Genomic DNA, 19,231 nt, shown 5'->3' on the forward strand with positions numbered 1-19,231 from the left:
CGTCTCCTGGTATTTGTTTAGAAGAAGGAAAAGTTTCCTACATCTGCTTTGTGCACGACGGAGCCATGAAAGGGACACTAGATATTTAGACTTTGGTTGATACTAGAATTAGTTGCGGTGACCAATTGGCAAACATCCTTGCCTCAGTGTTGTACCTGTCTTTCTCATAATTACAGGAATTGTGTGACGAGACATCAGTGGCTGTGACTGAATGCATTGTGAATCCTTCCTCATCAGTGAAACAGAAAGTAAGTGAGCGCATGTTCCTTCATTGTTTTCTTCTCTTTGACACAGGCAATGTTAAGTGTAGGATGGTTGGCCATCATACTAGACTGGTTGACGTGGACTGTCGTCTTAAAGACCCTGTTGTGACGTCTCAAATTCGAGTAAAATGTACCTTGCTCGGTTCATTCATTTTCATAACTCGTGCGTTGGGGGATGGGCATGACACTGACCTGAAATGTAAGGACAGTTCTCCACTACGAGGACAGTCATGTCAGGGATAGGGTTTGAGGAAAATATGTTGCTTTGGGTATGTGTCGGCTGCTTCTTTTTTGTGGATAAGCTGTAGACTACGGGTGGGCGATATGGCAAAAATATCATATCACGATTTTTTTCAGGAAAATCACGATTCACGATTTTATCACGATTCCTTTTCATGTTGGTTTTACTATTTTGCAAGTGACTGAGCATCATAGCCAAACTAATGTCCCTATTTTAAAAACAAAGCCTTAGGTAACAAAATATAAAATAAAAAAGAATGGCAGACATTTAGGCCAAAGTGGCGAAGATAAAAAATCTTTGTCATTTTCTTTGTTATTAAAAATTAAGAACAAAGATGCACACAACTTAATATACAAATTAAATAAACAGTGCTTTATTTTTTCAGCTGCAGGTGTATTTAACAGCATTGAAGAAAGTAATTAAATGAACAAATATGAAAATAAAACACAACATCGACTTCACTATATAAATTGTACATTGATTCTTATTAAAGCTAATATTAAAGTTCTCAGTCAAGAGTGAGTGAGATGTTCTTTGTATTTTGTTGTTTTATTAACAGGGATAGTTCTCCCAAAAATGTAAATTCTCTCAAGCCGTTTTAAACCCGAATAAGTCTCCCTCTTCTGTTGAAAATAAAAGTTATTTGGAGGAATGTGGGTAACCAAACAGTTGATGTACCCCAGAGACTTCCATAATAGTTTTTTCTTACTATGGTAGTCAATGGGGACCAGCAACCGTTAGCCACACTCCTCAAAATATCTTCTTTTGTGTTCAGCACAAGAAAGAAATGAATACAGGTTTGGAACAACATTAGAGAGTGAGTAAATAATGACATCATTTTTATTTTTGGGTAACTGTCTCTTTAAGGACAAGCGGCAGCATGTTTACTATTAGTCTACTGTCACTTTAAGATCTGCGCGAAACGAGTCTACACGCATTTGACGAGCAGATTTTTTCTTAATTTTTTTCTATTGTTCTTTCACTTTAGACATAACCAACTTTGTTTATGTAAACATTGTGTGTATTTGACAGTATAGCGCAATAAGACTCGAAATATAACTTAGCCCAGTAATCAGACGCTGTTAGACAGGCTTTTAGTGCATGTGCTTGCGCTCAGAAAAGCGCCCGTTAGAACAGCGCATCAGCAGCGAATGACATGTTTAACCGGCAAGGCTTTAAAGCTCATGCAAATAATTAATTTTTATGAACTACAGTGTCCCGTTCCTCTGCATTTCACATGGATATACGTCGCGCTGTACAGTATGTTGAGACGGAGGCGCCAGAAATGCAAACTGATAAAATGCACGATCCTACGATATTTCTTCAAAAGCAGATCGTGGAGACATTTTAATCGTCCACGATCAAAAATCGTAATATCGCACACCCTTACTGTAGACCTAATATGCACACTTTTCAATCTGGATATGCTTTGTGACTTTCAGTCACAGAGACGTAAACAGTTAAGGCCCATTCACACTAACCATAACTGTGATAGGGTCCAACCAGCAGACGGTAACGTTCTGTTTATTATGATCGCATCTTTGACTGCCGCTTATATACTGAAGCATGTTATAGCAGAATTGATTCCGATTGGCTGTCAATTAAGCAATGTATCGCAATACAAAAATGCAACAATATATAGAGCCATATTTTAACGATCTGAAATGCAAGTGTCAAAGCGCAAAGCGCAAGTAACTTTGTGGACGGATCCCGGCGCTGTTGCTATTTTCCCGGCGGGATAAACGACTCTTGCGCCCGACGCAAATCTAAAAGGGGTTGGTCTGAAGTAGCTTCATTATTCATAGGTGTGGTTTGGGCGTAACGTGAAATAAACCAATCAGAGCGTCCTCTCACATTCCCTTTAAGAGCCGGCGCGCTTGTTCCATGGCGGATCGCTATTATAATGGCGGATTTGCCGGCGCACGCCAGGAGCATTTCACAGCCAGGAGACCGACGTTCTCGTCAGGGCCGTAAAACACAGAGAAGTGACATTGGGGATGATGGGAGAAACACACCCAAATTAGCTTCGGTTAAACAGGCATATAATTTGGGTAAATGTGTAGCCTAATCTAGATTTTTTTTTATTTTTTATTTTTTTTATTTTTTTTAAATCTAGATAGATCTTTTTCACATCTTCACGGATACAACAATGATTTCCCTCGTGTGTTAATATTTTTCCTTGTAATAATGTATGATTTGCAAAAATGAAAACTGCTGCGTCTGTTTATAATTATTAGAGAATCAAAGTGGACGTGCGTTAACACGCTACATTATGGCCAAGCATGCGCCCTTAAAATACCATATCACTAACGCGCAACGCGCCACTGTCTTTAGACTGTTTTTTTCCTGGTCAGTGGCGCAATTGCTTTCTAAAACTGGAAAATAACACCAGGGAACTTTTGCGCCGGAACACGCCTCCTCTTTTCGTTGAACCCCCCCCGCGAGCGCAAGTTCATTCCCTAATTTACCGACGTGCGTCTGTGGAGGGAAAAGTCCGCTGTGCGCGGGTGCAAAATAGGAATGATACATGCGTCGATGTTCAAAGTCAATTGCGCTGGGTGCAAGATAGGGCCCATATTGTGTATAGTACACCCAAAATAAAAAATTACTGTGTGAGGGGGAACAATCAAGTTTACAGAGTTTTAGTGTCAATACCACATTAAACTACTATATATATAAAATGCAGTGGGGGAATATTTGTGGGTCCTGATAATGCCAAATGTATTTTTGTTACCAGTGAAAAGTGGCCTACATTAATTTAAATATATCTAGTTGGTGACAGAGTGCAAGCATATTTGTCTAAAACAAATCTTTAAGCCCAGGGAACTACACTAACCTTTTCCACTGGTGGCACTTGCGCTACTAACTTTTTCAGTTACTGGCGCAAAACATGATTTGGTCGCACAAATTATTTATAGTAATCCGCTCTGGATAATAATGAACAATAATGAAACTGTATTGCATAAAGATGTGCTTTTTATTTTACTTGCCATATTTTAAACCACATGCCTTCTTGTTTTCTTTAACATTGGTTGGGATAGATTTACTGCAATAGAAAATACAGTACACAATGTGCAAAATGAATTTCTTTTGGATTTCAACGTGCTATGATTGGCACAGATGGACAGACTCCTGAACTCCTGGGTTAGTTAGAAGTTTTTGAAGCATCGAAAATACTTTTTGGTCCAAAAATAACACAAAATAAGACTTTATTCAGCATTGTATTCTCTCCCGGGTCTGTTGTGAATCTGCGTTCAGGACTCCGCAGTGACGCTGCTGACGTAAGACGCTGATGACGTGTTATCTGGTGCGCCCGAGCTTCGTTTACAGTCTGAGGGAGACGCACGCTATATTCAAGCTATTCTACATGGTTTGCGTGGATATCATTTTTTTAATGGTGCGTAAATGTGCATGTCGCGGATGAGACACTTTTACAGCGTGCGTTTCCCTCAGTCTATAAATGAAGCTCGGGCGCACCAGAAATACACGTCATCAGCGTCTTATGCCGTCAGCGTAACTGTGAAGGATTGACAACAGACCCGGGAGAGAATACAATGCTGAATAAAGTCTTATTTTGTGTTATTTTTGGACCAAAAAGTATTTTCGATGCTTCAAAAACTTCTAACTAACCCACTGATGTCACATGGACTACTTTGATGATGTTTTTATTACCTTTCTGGACATGGACAGTATACCGTACATACATTTTCAATGGAGGGACAGAAAGCTCTCGGACTAAATCTAAAATATCTTAAACTGTGTTCCGAAGATGAACGGAGGTCTTACGGGCTTAGAACGACATGAGGGTGAGTCATTAATGACATTATTTTCATTTTTGGGTGAACTAACCCTTTAAGGAAAAATAAAATAAATATAATCCATAAAATAATATAATAGATTTTCAGCAGCACAGGTCTTTTGTTTGAGAGTGTCTGAGATTACTCCAATAAATTCAGCACATGATTTGTGGTTAGCGTATGTTGGATTAACGGCCACCCCGCTCTTCTTCAAAAGAATAATTTGCGATTTAAATTTGGTGAAAGGCATTTCCTCTTTGGCTATATTATAAGCTACATTGAACTTAACTATCAATTCAGATTCCTCACTTGCTCGGTTTGCTAAATCTTGACGCCGAAATGCAGTGGGGAGTGCTGCTGCGTCACGGGTTATGTATCTCTACACTTCGCGTGCTTCATACTGTCATTGTGAAGCTTCAATGATTCGTGTTTGAATTGTTTTGACGCAGTTACAAATTTGGACAGTCCTGCAATTGAAGGCCCACAGAATTTACAGTATACACAGTGCATTGCTCCGTCTTGGTACCTTAACCACTGGTATTCTTCGAGCCACTGATGTCCAAATTCATATGTCCGTATTGTTTTTCCCGCGTGTGCTTTTCCTGACGAATCCTTCGCAGCATCATCATTCTCACTCGCTCGACTTACTCGCTCCGTTTCGACATCAAGTGATGGTTCTGTTACACTTGAACTTCCCTTCTTAAAAAAGGAGTCAATTGTACGCTTCATTTCAACACGTGAAGATTGTAGGATATGTTGAGATATGCTATTGCTGTATGTGTCTTAACGAGAGGTGTTTGTTTTTAAATCAACGTTAGCCTACGCCTGCGCCTACACCATTCCGGGGGGGGGGGGGGGGGTGGCGAGGCTGAATCCAACTTGATGTGTTGAATGCTCAGAGCACGTTATAAAACGTATTCTTAAAATACACATTTAAGTTTTAATAAATGCCCGTAGTAAATCATAGCATATTGCCTCAAACATAAGGTAGGTAGAAAAATGTTCTAACGGATTGAGAAACATGGATCTAAATCAAGTGCTGGCCTTTTTTGAAGCCATATGGAGGATGATGGATTTTCTGGAGAAGAGAGCTTTTTGACTGATGAGGAACTAGATTACCAGGATGGTCTAGACCCTGCTGAAGAGTAAGTTCCATTTATTTATTTATTTATTTATTTACTGTAAAAGTATAAAAATAAAAAAACTAATATGATAAAATATAAATTTTCTAAATATGTAAAAATAAGTTCTGTAAAAGTAGTATTTCATTTTTCTATGTTTGTTACAGAGTAGTAAGAGTTGTGGATTACACTTTGTCTCTCAGCCATTTTTGTCTGAGTTTACCTAGAGATACAAACAAAGGATAGTGGGGGGTTGGTCACACCTTTTAGCTGTGGAGAGAATGTCTCAAGGATGTTGTAGTGGGGGGTTGGTCACACTTTTTGGCTGGGGAGAGAGTGCTCATATTATAGCTGTGGTGGATTGGGGGTACAGTAGCAATCTCAGCCATTGTTATCTTATGTGAGAAATCAAATACAAAAACACTAATTTATCTGATATGTATGATCTAATATTTTGCTTTATTTGTTTTACAGTCATGATAATGAAGACACCAGCCCACCGACCCGAGCCAGACAGGAAAGCTCCCATTCTTCCGCTGAGGAGGGCCCTTCCACTTCTGCTGCAGCATCCCAGCAGCTGCCAGGAATAGGTCATGGACGGGAGGGAGAGCGCGGTCAAGATCCAGATCCAGATCCAGATCCAGATCCGGCAGCTTGAGGGGTCGACAGAGTCCTGAATCCACAAGGTCGAGATCTAGATCCCCACAGCCAGCAGCCCCAACTCAATCATGGAACAGTGAGAGTCAGCCAGACATCCCTCCAGTGCCCAAAAGGTTCGTCCCAACAAGAAAGCCAGGACATCAGCTCAGCCCCACATCCATATACACACCATTGGACCTTTTCAAACTTTTTGTCAGTGACAGTGCAGCAACCACTTTGTGTAATAAAACAAAAACAAACGCTGCAAAAAACATTGCCAATGGCAAAAAATATTCCTGGAAAAACTTCACTGTTGAAGAATTTTTCAAATATTTAGGACTGACTTTCTTTTTTGCACTGGTGAGACTGACAAATATCCGGGACTATTGGAGGACAAACACCATTTTCAGCCAACAGTTTCCCCACTCAGTGATGGCACGTGACAGGTATCAGGTCATTTCCTGGAACATCCACATGATGATGATGTCCACAACGACCGGAAGAGAGGGACACCAGCTTATGACCGGCTGTTTCGTCTGAAGCCCCTTTTAGATGACATCAAACATGCATGCAGAGCATTTTATCGCCCACGGCAGAACCTTTCAGTGGACGAGAGGATGGTGCCAACAAAGGCTCACACTGGCATGACCCAGTATATGAAGGCGAAGCCAACTAAGTGGGGCTTTAAACTGTTTGTGCTGGCAGACAGCAGCATTGGGTGCACTTTAGACTTTGCTGTGTACAAGGGGAAGTCTGTGTTTGCTTCTGGTGTAGGACTGGCATACGACTCGGTTATGTCCCTCATGAACAAATCATTCCTAGGGAGTGGCTACAATGTGTATGTAGACAACTTCTACACAAGTCCAAAGCTATTCATGGATCTCTACAGCATGAACTTTGGAGCATGTGGCACCTACAGGGACAACAGACGAGGATGCCCCCGCACAACCACAAATGCCATGAACAAAAAGGATCCTAGGGGCACCATCAGGTGGATCCGTGACGTCCCTCTGGTTTTTGTAAAGTGAATGGACACTCGGGAAGTCTCTGTCTGCTCCACAATTCACCTGGCCTTCTCTGGCAACACAGTTCAGGCAACAAAGTAACCATGTACCTGTGCCAACATCAGATCAAACTGAAGCAAGCAAGAAGGCCTCCTATGGTAGAAGGCAATGTGTGAACTGCAAGCAGACAAAGCAGGTCAAACAGGCCACCCCCTGGAAATGCAAAGCCTGTGATGTGGCCCTCTGTGTGATTCCTGATAGGAACTGTTTTGAGGCTTGGCATCAGTGAATTTCAGTTCTTTTGGAAAAATGTAAATAGTTTTGGTTCTGTTCAAGTTATAATGTTTATTCCTGTGCTCCAGGACTCCAAAGACATGAACAAACTGTTTTCCAGAGGAAATTTGCTTGGCTTTTATTTATTTGTGTGTGATTTCAATAAATGTTTGAGTGATTCAATTTCCGTTTTATTTTTTCATTTGTCTTTGTGGTCCCATAACTTAGAGAGCTGGCAACCCGGATGCCGCAACACTACTGACTCCGTGATTGGTAGATAGGTGGAGGGTATTTGTCCCGCCATAGTCTGATCTGTGAGTAGCCGAATGTAAACGAACTGCTGCGCGTGTGACAGGGTGCATGTTTAACTGAAGAATGAGCAGAGAGAGAGAGAGAGAGAGAGCGCGCGCCCCGGTCTCTCTCTCTCTCTCTGTCTCTGTGTGTCTGTCTGCGGAGCCAGGCGAAAAACAAGGCTTTACCGTCTCCTAAGCGCTGTCTTGCTCTTTCCCTGGCACATATTAATCAAAATAAATCGACACGATGGTAAAAGGTCGGAAGACCATAGTTTCTTGTGGAGCATTCAGATATTTTTTTTACCGCTCGGTGTGAATTGTGCTAAAACACCTTCTATGAAAAGCGTTCCGCACATTCAGCTGACATAAACCACACTTTAAATAGGCAAAAAAAACTATCCAGTGATTAAATGTTTTCTGTTTTGAGACAAATCTTGGGGGATGTCCTAGCTGCCAGGATAATCAGATTGTTCAGAGCTACAAAAATAACATGACGTGGTCAACTTCTGAACAGAGCGCCCAATCTATGAAAACTTACTCCGTGTATTTTCCTTGTGCTGGCTGAACATGCCGGTACTATGCAAGCAAGTGCACAACATTTCGAAACAAAAACGAGGAGTAATTCAATAATTAGTTCGCAAAGTAACTTCACTAGAAATTGTGTGAAATGATTTCCAGGCGGTAGCGTAAAGTGCAGCTCAACTCTAGTGTACATTGATGGGCGGAGTAGTGGGAGTGGCCTGCTGAGCATTGCAATGCCCTATGGGGATTGTTGTCTACAATCCAAAAGCACTAAAACTAAAAAGTCATTTTCTGCCTTTTATCGGCCAAGAAGGACCCAAATTAGAAATGTATGCTACTATTCTACTACATATATGACCCACTTTCAATACACATTCATGTTTCAACCGGTGGAGTGTCCCTTTAAATGTTATGCATCAGAATGAAACCATTTTATGACGACAGCATACAATGCTCTGTCTGATTTCAGATGACCACATCAAAGATGGTTGCAAAGAGAGGAGATTCAGCTTTGACTGGAAAGGAAATGGTATGTTTATTATGTAATGTGTATTTGATTTATTTGACCTTATAGACAAGATCCACATGTATCAGCTTCCTCCTTACATGTTTTATATGTCTGCTTTGTGCACGACGGAGCCATGAAAGGGACACTAGATATTTAGACTTTGGTTGATACTAGAATTAGTTGCGGTGACCAATTGGCAAACATCCTTGCCTCAGTGTTGTACCTGTCTTTCTCATAATTACAGGAATTGTGTGACGAGACATCAGTGGCTGTGACTGAATGCATTGTGAATCCTTCCTCATCAGTGAAACAGAAAGTAAGTGAGCGCATGTTCCTTCATTGTTTTCTTCTCTTTGACACAGGCAATGTTAAGTGTAGGATGGTTGGGCATCATACTAGACTGGTTGACGTGGACTGTCGTCTTAAAGACGCTGTTGTGACGTCTCAAATTCGAGTAAAATGTACCTTGCTCGGTTCATTCATTTTCATAACTCGTGCGTTGGGGGATGGGCATGACACTGACCTGAAATGTAAGGACAGTTCTCCACTACGAGGACAGTCATGTCGGATAGGGTTTGAGGAAAAGATGTTGCTTTGGGTATGTGTCGGCTGCTTCTTTTTTGTGGATAAGCTGTAGACCTAATATGCACACTTTTCAATCTGGATATGCTTTGTGACTTTCAGTCACAGAGACGTAAACAGTTAAGGCCCATTCACACCACACTCTGGAATGAAAGTTGTGCTATGTTCAATATATGTTGATTTAATAAATAATTGTTTTTATAGTGCCACCATGAAGTTCACAGTGCTGTTATCTCCAGTTTGGATTCTTGTGAAGATTGCAGTGGACCTGTGTCAAGTCGAAAATGGCTTGGCCTTACATGCAAATGTCAGTATCTGCATCACTCATATATGTTTGTATGTGTTTTCATTTTTGTATTGAAAACAAAATGGGCTTTTATTAAATGTTTTTTGTGCAGTTTTATTCAAATCATTATTATTTCAAAGGCATATCTATTGTTTTCGGCATTTTAAAATGAGCAGTAATCTGGTAAAAAACTAAAAGAAACATGCTTATTTTTATATTCTTTCAGTATGTTCAAGATCATGGCACAAAACCTGCTTCCTGAATAATATGACACTGGTATGTTAATTTCTTTTACATCACCTTCTTTTACATAAACATTTTCAAGTTTGTTACATCAAAACTGTGCTGGACTATAAGCAGGGTACACTATTTTTTTATTATTATTTTTATTATTGTTCTATATATATATATATATATATATATATATATATATATATATATATTTTTTTTTTTTTTAGCAAGATGTTGAATTTTCCAGCTTTGAAGAATCTGGCTCTGATGAAGAGTATTCTCCTCACGCTGATAAACACACTGAAGAATCTTCCTCTGATGACTTTATCCCGGACTCTAGACAAAATAGCGATAGTGATGATAGTGTATCTATCAATATATGCAATCCACCATATAAGTCCTCACCAGCTTTTTCAGAGTCTTCTATGAGAGCAAAGAGTGTGCCACCACAACCCATTCCCTGTTCTTCCACTGAGCAAGAAATGGTCCGATCCAGTTATGCTCAAGACCTCACTTGTGATGATCATGATACTACTACACACAATACTGAGATGCTTCAGAGTTTTAAGAAAACACCAGCAGTGTCTTCTTGTGAACGGTCAGAGACTGACAATGTGCCAAACCCCAAAAACACTATTTCCACCCACAAAAACTACTGTTATGTCTGCAAGAAACCACAGTCTAAAATAGCCCGCCACTTTAAAAAGCATCAAGACAGTGAGACAGAAATTGCTGCTGCATTCTTGCTCCCTAAACACTCCCAGGACAGAAAAAGGTTACTTGAGAAATTACGAAACAGAGGCAACTATGAACATAATCAAGAAGTTATGGAAAGTAAAAGTGGACCACTGAAAGTTAGAAGGCGGCCAGGACGATCAGACATTGAACTGAGTGCCAAAACATATGTGCACTGTGTATACTGTAAAGGCATGTTTGTTCGCAAGGAGCTGTGGCGTCATACACGGAGATGCCCTTCAAAGATGTTTTCAGAGTCTGAAGCAACTGGTAAGGCCAAAGTCTTAGTTTTGGCTGATATTGCAGAGTCAACATTCTCCCAGGCAATATCTCCAGAGGTGTGGAAGATTTTGGGAAACATGAAGATTGATGACATTTCATCTGTGGTTCGAAATGACTTCCTCATATTGCAGTTGAGTCAGTGTCTTTACAACAAGCATGGAAGCGATCCAACAAAATCCGAATACATCAGACAGAAGGTTCAGGAAATGGGCAGACTCTTGCTAACCTTGAGAAAAAAATACTTCATATTTAGTTTTGAAGATGCTGTGAAGCCATACAATTTTTACAAAGTCATTGAGGCTGTGAAAGATGTTGCTGGCTACGATGAAAAGAGCCACTCATATAAGACACCAAGCCTTGCGCTGAAGTTAGGACACTCGCTCAACAAGATCGGTGACATCATTCTCTGCAGGGCTATCGCAGCAGAGGATGATGGTATGACAAAAGCAGCAGAGCGATTTAAACGACTGTGCTCAAGTGAATGGGCAGAACATGTCTCCCATGCTGCTCTTGCTACTTTGAACAAATCAAAGTTCAACAAACCATCAACTATACCATTCACACATGATGTGCAGCTTCTCCACCAGCACCTAGAGAAAAAATCAGCTGATGCTTTTGAAAGCCTAAAATATCATGAGTCTTCACAAACATATGCAGAACTCGCCAAAGTGACACTTGCACAAGTTATAATCTTTAATAGACGTTGTGCAGGAGAGGTTTCAAAAATGACGCTTGAGTGTTTCAGGAAAAGAGACCAGACTGAGCTCCATGATGATATCGCCGTCAGTCTCTCTCCATTTGAGCAAAAAATGGCCAAGCATTTCAGCAGAGTGGAAATAATGGGCAAGAAAGGGAGAAAAGTTGCAATTTTGTTAAACCCTGAACTTGCCAGTGCAATAAAACTTCTTGTGGACAAGAGAGATGCATGTGAAGTAGACCGGGACAACCCCTTCCTATTTGGAAGACCGAAGTGCTCGCCCAACAGCTTCTTCAGAGGACAGGACTGCATCAGGCTTTTTGCAAGTCAGTGTGGTGCACAGCACCCAGAATATCTCCGGTCTACACAGCTCCGTAAGCAGGTGGCAACAATGTCCCAGGTTCTTAATCTTAAGGATAATGAGCTTGATCAACTAGCCAACTTTTTGGGCCACGACATTCGGGTCCATAGAGACTATTATCGGTTGCCAGATGCAACTATAGAAATTGCAAAAATTTCAAAGCTGCTCTTGGCAATGGAGAAAGGAACTCTTGTCAATTTCCAAGGAAAGTCTCTTGATGAAATTGAGATCGAAGGTATGTGCCTTATTTTATATGATAATAATAATAGTTACGGTACAGTAACAGGACAATTCTAAATTACATGTAGAGAAAAACTTTGAAGCTAATTAGGTTACTCAGAAAAGATGTTTTTGAGGTGAATGAGTTTTTTTTAGAGTACCTCTCATTTCTTTAGATAAAGGAAGTTTAGGAATTGTATATGTGCACTAATGCAGGTGTGTGGGGATGTTTGTCAAATATGTTTTTCTATAGATGAAATTGATCTGGATTTAGATGAGGAAGAAGTAAGCGATGACGACAATGAAGAGTCTGAGCCTGTCTCTGGAGTAAGCGGTATGTAATGAATTTAATTCCAGTGAGCATCAGTGGTGTAGTGTATTCACTACATCAGGTTTCTGATTATCAGAAACAAAGTATTTGGGTTGTCAAGTTTAAGTATGGTTTCATTTTCTAAATGTAGGAAGCAAAGAAGGGATGAAGTTGACCCAGGACGAGACAGAAAGTTCCAACGGTATGTTTTAATGTATATTTATATATTTACCAGGGCTTTAAAAATAAATGAAAATCCAACCTTACATTTCTGTTCATGCGTTCCTTGTGAAACATTATTGTTCAGAGAACGGCTTGATTAGAAACCATACTGGTTAATAACTAATACCAGAAACTCGAGTGCATCCTCAAACTGACGACAAAACCTCATACAGTTACGCGCACGCTTTGGAGACTGTCTTGTTTTCAATTCAAGGGTAGTAAGGAACTGGGGTCCGTTCTTCGTACGCCACTCAGTTAGTGGGATTTGATTGTGGATGATTTGGCATGATCTTGGATTGTGTGGTTCTTCAGTGCTCATCCTGGACTTGCTGTCATAGTGTTGCTATAGTGGTCCGTAACTTAAACCTGCTCTGAAGCTTATTTCATGTAAACCGGATTAGATTGCATCTTTTTAAGTGGGGTTGATACTTAAAATATGTCCCAACCACTGCTACTTTATTACAAGAGTTCCTTACTGAAACTGGGACAATAGTAATTTAAAATAATAATAATGATATAAAAATTAATTTGAAAATAATGTGTTGAACGCCTGTGTACGAGTCAAAAGAAGTATACTTTGCAAGGCTGTGGTAAAAAAAAAAAAGAGGTATACTTCTGGCTTTAGTCTGCATTGGCTATGACTAGACAACCAACACCAGACTGTGCATCGCACTTTAATAACACAAGATTTTGGCCAAATGTTTTAAACAAAAAACAAACTAAGCACCCAAAACACAAATCTAACATTCGCTGGTCCTAAACATCGTAAATCTATTTGAGCTTGATTGACACATGAAGTGTCTGGCCATACATCATTTTATTTATAATTTAACTAATTTCTTCAATGGCAGCAGTTAACCTGCAATTTTAGCTGGTTTCAAAACACCTGGATATTACCTGCCATGGTGACATTTCCTCAGATAAACTTCTCCAAAAACTTCCTCAGAGATCCAAAAGCTAATGCCAGCATATTGACATGGCGACTACCTTATCTTGACTTGACCGCTGAGCATTTGCATTTCACTCACTATGTGTCAGCGTCAGCATAGGCCATACTATTTAAATTCATGATTGGTTGAGGTTGACTGACAAATTAAAACATTAAACAGAAAAAAGAAGAAAAAAAAACTTGTCATTTCAAGTAATCGTTTCTGTTTTTTCCCCAGTTTTTGTTTTCATTCTTTGAACTGGTTCAGAGCCCTCATATTTACATAATAATAATAATTATATATATATATATATTATATACCTGTTTGCCGTGTAGAGAAGAGGAATAGTGTGTTGCTTTTTTTCCCCAAAAAATGGGCCTGGGTGAGGCTGACAGCTCCACAGGTATGTGTGTGCGCATATATTTTAGATATTTATTTGAGAAAAAGGATACATGTTGATTTTGGGTTCATGTTTTATTTTTTGCTTCCACAGTAATTCAGTGTAAATGTGGTCCTTTTCGTGTTACACAGGACCAGAGACTAGTTTTCCCTGTGTGCTTATCTGCTGATATTTCACATGGTCCGAAACTGTTTGGATTGTAGAGCTGGAATACATTTTAATTGTTGCTTTTTACCCCTCAGGAAAAAGCCAAATGAATCGGGATGAAACTGAGAACTCCAGAGGTATTTAAACATTTGGGTATATTAAAGTTATTCCATGTATATACATATAGGTGTATAGGTATACATGTGTATGTATATTGTTTGTTTTACAGAGACCAAATTGAGGAGAATTGTGAAAAGGCCATGGAGCCCAAATGAAGTGAATGCTGTCATGAAACATTTCAGAGTCCATATTTCAAAGGGACACCTTGCAACAAAGGCAGAGTGTGAGCAGTGCAAGACTGCAGAGGACCCTGTTCTGAGAGAAAGAACGGCCCAAAATATAAGGGATTTCGTGAGGAACCGAGGTTTGATGTTAAAAAAGAAATCTTCTTAGATTTCTTCGAGAGATCAGTGTTGCCTTCCATTAAAGGTTGTATCAGCGATTTCAGGCCCAAATATAAATGATCACATTCATCTAATTTTTCCTAACGATCCGCTAGCTGCCCGCCCCATAAGTATGCCGTCCAAAAAACGCGTCTCTGTAGGCAGCCTAGGCTCTGAGATCTGCACACAAAAGGTGGGGGTGTTGTGGTTTGAGATTTTGCGGTGATTGGTTGGAACTGTCTGTGATTGGTTTGAACACTGTTTATTTTGGTTTTGGTGGTTGGTGAAACCCATTGTTTTTGTGTGCAGATCTCAGAGCCTAGGCTGCCTACAGAGATGCGGTTTTTGGACGGCATACTTATGGGGCGGCCAGCTAGCGGATTGTTAGGAAAAATTAGATGAATGTGATCATTTATGTTTGGGCCTGAAATCGCTGATACAACCTTTAATGTCTGTGGGTTTTGTTCTCTAAAGTGTTTTTGGGCCAGAAGAGTGTTCAAGACATCCTTTTATTTACTTTTATTAAAACACTGTTTTGAAAGAAATGTACAAATACATGCATTTACTGGAAGGCAATTTAATTTGGTTTTATTTCCAGTGTGTTGCTGAGGTCATTTTGAGGCACACTCCCTCATGCACTTTAGTCCCATAATGGTTAGAGATGCACCGATTACAGTTTTCTAGGCCGATTCCGATTTTTCCGAGGTTGACCTGCCGATACCGATTTTAGCCGATTCCGATTTCATTTTTAACCACTTTACAGCACACACATTTATTATTTAATTTTTTTATAAAACACCATATACTTCTACCCAAACTGAATAATAAAAACAAGTTTAAATGGGTGAATTTTCTATAAATATTGTTGAGTGTTCTTCATTTTCTTTTCTGACATAGCCTACTCCAGTTCTTGTTAAAACACACTAGACATGCAAATTCAGTGCATTTTTGGCACTTTTTGTGTGAAATCATATTTATTTTGCCCATCAAAAAAAGTGTGGTTTCACTTTAATTGAGTGTGAGCAGCGCAGCAAAAATAGACTCTGCGCTTCACTGCTGCTCACGCGACGCTCCTGCTCCCGGTGTGATGCACTCATTGATTAACATGCACGCCGAAAAAAATACGCGCCTCTCACGCTTGCGGTGTGAAACTGACGTAATTCATGAGGTTTTCTACATGTGCGTTCCGTGTGCTGATTTTGCGCAATGTTTGACCGGTATAAAATCGGCATATGTCAGACTGACCGGCCGATCACGTGAAAATCGGCCAATTCCGGTCCCAAGCCGATCAATCGGTGCATCTCTAATAATGGCCTTATTAGATCTCAGTTGTTGAGCCTTTTTTTTACCATTTGCAAAATAAAAATTGCCCTTTCAGTTTAATTTTGTTAGTTTTTATTGGCTGTCTATTTGCATTTCTTCATCTAATTGTCCTTTAACTAGTCTTCTATGAAGTGTAAAACTTGCTGATCTTTGATCACTGAATTTTCTCCAACCAGGTTCATTTTGCACCACGTGTATATGTTGGTTGATATAGCAACAGCACATTGTAGCACTATTTCCTTAGGTGTGCGTATTACTTTTACAGGTTTAGTGGCAACAAAAAGGGGCACAATCAATTGTGAATTCACTCTTTAATGTAGAATAGTTGATTTGGTTTAGTATGGTTAACTCTAATACAGGTACTCCTGCTATGTGTGGAGTTAATTGTGATGTCCATTTAAACCCAGTTTGTCCTCATAATCAAGGGTTAGTCAGGTGTTTGTGTCAAGTCAAGTCAAGTCATCTTTATTTATATAGCGCCCTTCACAACACAGATTGTATCAAAGCAGCTTCACAGTGATAACATGAAAATAATACAAAAAATAATTTCATCATCATCCACCTTTAAGGCAGATCTATAATATTGTTGAATATTGAATGTCCCCAACTAAGCAAGCCAGAAGGTAAGGCAACAGCGGCAAGGAACCAAAACTCCATCAGGTGACAGAAGGGAGAAAAAAACCTTGGGAGAACCCAGGCTCAGTCGGGGGCCAGTTCTCCTCTGGCCAATGAGTAAACAGTGTATGAAGTTCAGAATGAATCAGAGTGTGTGTTTGAGAGTGTGTGAGTGAGGTCCAGTTAAACCCAAAATGTCCTCATAATCTAGGGTTAGTTTGGTGTTTGTGTGTTTGAGAGTGTGTGTGAGTGAGGTCCAGTTAAACCCAAAATGTCCTCATAATCAAGGGTTAGTCAGGTGTTTGTGTGTTTGAGAGTGTGTGTGAGTGAGGTCCAGTTAAACCCAAAATGTCCTCATAATCAAGGGTTAGTCAGGTGTTTGTGTGTGAGTGAGGTCCAGTTAAACCCAAAATGTCCTCATAATCAAGGGTTAGTCAGGTGTTTGTGTGTTTGAGAGTGTGTGTGAGTGAGGTCCAGTTAAACCCAAAATGTCCTCATAATCAAGGGTTAGTCAGGTGTTTGTGTGTGAGTGAGGTCCAGTTAAACCCAAAATGTCCTCATAATCTAGGGTTAGTTAGGTGTTTGTGTGTTTGAGAGTGTGTGTGAGTGAGGTCCAGTTAAACCCAAAATGTCCTCATAATCAAGGGTTAGTCAGGTGTGTGTGAGTGAGGTCCTGTTAAACCCAAAATGTCCTCATAATCAAGGGTTAGTCAGGGTTGTGTGTGTTTGAGAGTGTTTGAGTGAGAGGTCCAGTTAAACCCAGAATGTCCTCATAATCAAGGGTTAGTCAGGTGTTTGAGAGTGTGTGTGTGAGAGGTCCAGTTAAACCCAGAATGTCCTCATAATCAAGGGTTAGTCAGGTGTTTGAGAGTGTGTGTGTGAGAGGTCCAGTTAAACCCAAAATGTCCTCATAATCAAGGGTTAGTCAGGTGTTTGAGAGTGTGTGTGTGAGAGGTCCAGTTAAACCCAAAATGTCCTCATAATCAAGGGTTAGTCAGGTGTTTGTGTGTTTAAGAGTGTGTGTGAGTGAGGTCCAGTTAAACCAAAAATGTCCTCATAATCAAGGGTTAGTCAGGGTTGTGTGTGTTTGAGAGTGTTTGAGTGAGAGGTCCAGTTAAACCCAGAATGTCCTCATAATCAAGGGTTAGTCAGGTGTTTGAGAGTGTGTGTGTGAGAGGTCCAGTTAAACCCAAAATGTCCTCATAATCAAGGGTTAGTCAGGTGTTTGAGAGTGTGTGTGTGAGAGGTCCAGTTAAACCCAAAATGTCCTCATAATCAAGGGTTAGTCAGGGTTGTGTGTGTTTGAGAGTGTGTGTGTGAGAGGTCCAGTTAAACCCAAAATGTCCTCATAATCAAGGGTTAGTCAGGGTTGTGTGTGTTTGAGAGTGTGTGTGTGTGAGAGGTCCAGTTAAACCCAAAATGTCCTCATAATCAAGGGTTAGTTAGGGTTGTGTGTGTATGCATGATTCATATGGTTACTGATGCCCAGTTAAACCCAAATGGTCAGCAATGTTCATTAAGATACTAATACCAAGTCTTGAACAATCTTCTCTTTTCACATTAACAAAACCCAAACCCAATCAATTGGAAATATTTAGCTTTATTCAAAACTATCTTTAGACAAAACTTCTTAAAATCTAATGAATAAATTAAGACTGACATTCAAGGTTGAATTATGAAAAATACTTGTGGGTGAATGCATTTGTCAGTGATGGTTAAATAGTGTAAACTCCTTTTGGTTTTTTATTTTCTTAATTTTTAAAGCTACAATATTTCCGTATTTCACTTTCCCTCTTCTCTCTTTGCTCTTCACTCACTTCACACCTGCTAAATCTCACATTACAAACTCAGGTTAGTTTTCTGAAATCTCTCTTAAAGTTTAAGCCAGGGTGAACAATTGCTGATAATTTCTTGTTTTGTTTTTCTATATGCTGGTATTGAAACAAACTTAAGTGATGTGGCACTCTCATGGGTAAAGTTAGTCCAGGTTATACCAGGTTAGTCCTCATAATTAATGGTCAGATGTGTATGTGAGTGATGTCCAGATAAACCAGGGTAGTCCTCATAAATCATAATTAAATCAGGAAACGCCCACTCCTGCCCTGTCCTTACAGTGCTTTAGTTTGTCAGGTCTTCATATTACCAGACTGTTTCATTAGAATTAAATTCTGAGCAGTCAGATTTTTACCCCATGCCATAAGGAGCAGTTTAATATTTCTTATTAATCTCTATGACAAAGGGAAAGGTGGGTCCCCATAAACCAGGATGGATCTTTTTAGGGGAAAAAGTCCTTATAAAGCACCCGTACCAGTATGTGTGTGTGTGTGTGTGTGTGTGTGTGCAGGCGCAGGTCCTTCATCAGATCTGGAGTGTGTGTGTGTGTCCAGGCGCAGGTCCTTCATCAGATCTGGAGTGTGTGTGTGTGTGTGTGTGTCCAGGCGCAGGTCCTTCATCAGATCTGGAGTGTGTGTGTGCGTGTGTGTGCAGGCGCAGGTCCTTCATCAGATCTGGAGTGTGTGTGTGTGTGCAGGCGCAGGTCCTTCATCAGATCTGGAGTGTGTGTGTGTGTGTGTGTGTGTGCAGGTCCTTCATCAGATCTGGAGTGTGTGTGTGCGTGTGTGTGCAGGCGCAGGTCCTTCATCAGATCTGGAGTGTGTGTGTGTGTGCAGGCGCAGGTCCTTCATCAGATCTGGTGTGTGTGTGTGTGTGTGTGTGTGTGTGCAGGTCCTTCATCAGATCTGGAGTGTGTGTGTGTGTCCAGACGCAGGCCCTTCATCAGATCTGGAGT

The 19,231-nt window shown here is 40.3% G+C and overlaps 2 protein-coding genes across 2 annotated transcripts; both read left to right on the forward strand.

Moving 5' to 3' along the window:
* Nucleotides 1-176: 176 nt before the first annotated feature.
* Nucleotides 177-11,387, forward strand: LOC306994272 (uncharacterized protein; the record flags this gene model as incomplete). Its single annotated transcript, XM_079639875.1, has 7 exons — nucleotides 177-248; nucleotides 8,623-8,682; nucleotides 8,906-8,977; nucleotides 9,448-9,550; nucleotides 9,756-9,805; nucleotides 9,988-11,212; nucleotides 11,365-11,387. The coding sequence occupies exons 2-7, from the start codon at nucleotides 8,623-8,625 to the stop codon at nucleotides 11,385-11,387; spliced, it is 1,533 nt and encodes a 510-aa protein (XP_079496001.1). The 5' UTR covers nucleotides 177-248.
* Nucleotides 11,388-11,514: 127 nt separating this feature from the next.
* Nucleotides 11,515-14,566, forward strand: LOC306994267 (uncharacterized protein). Its single transcript, XM_079639873.1, has 5 exons — nucleotides 11,515-12,070; nucleotides 12,308-12,388; nucleotides 12,516-12,566; nucleotides 14,158-14,199; nucleotides 14,292-14,566. Exons 1-5 carry the CDS (start codon nucleotides 11,587-11,589, stop codon nucleotides 14,513-14,515), a joined length of 882 nt encoding a protein of 293 aa, XP_079495999.1. The 5' UTR covers nucleotides 11,515-11,586; the 3' UTR covers nucleotides 14,516-14,566.
* The last annotated feature ends 4,665 nt before the right edge of the window (nucleotides 14,567-19,231 follow it).

The sequence above is a fragment of the Phoxinus phoxinus genome (assembly GCF_949152265.1).
Source record: "Phoxinus phoxinus genome assembly, contig: scaffold_61, whole genome shotgun sequence".
Taxonomy (NCBI): domain Eukaryota; kingdom Metazoa; phylum Chordata; class Actinopteri; order Cypriniformes; family Leuciscidae; genus Phoxinus; species Phoxinus phoxinus.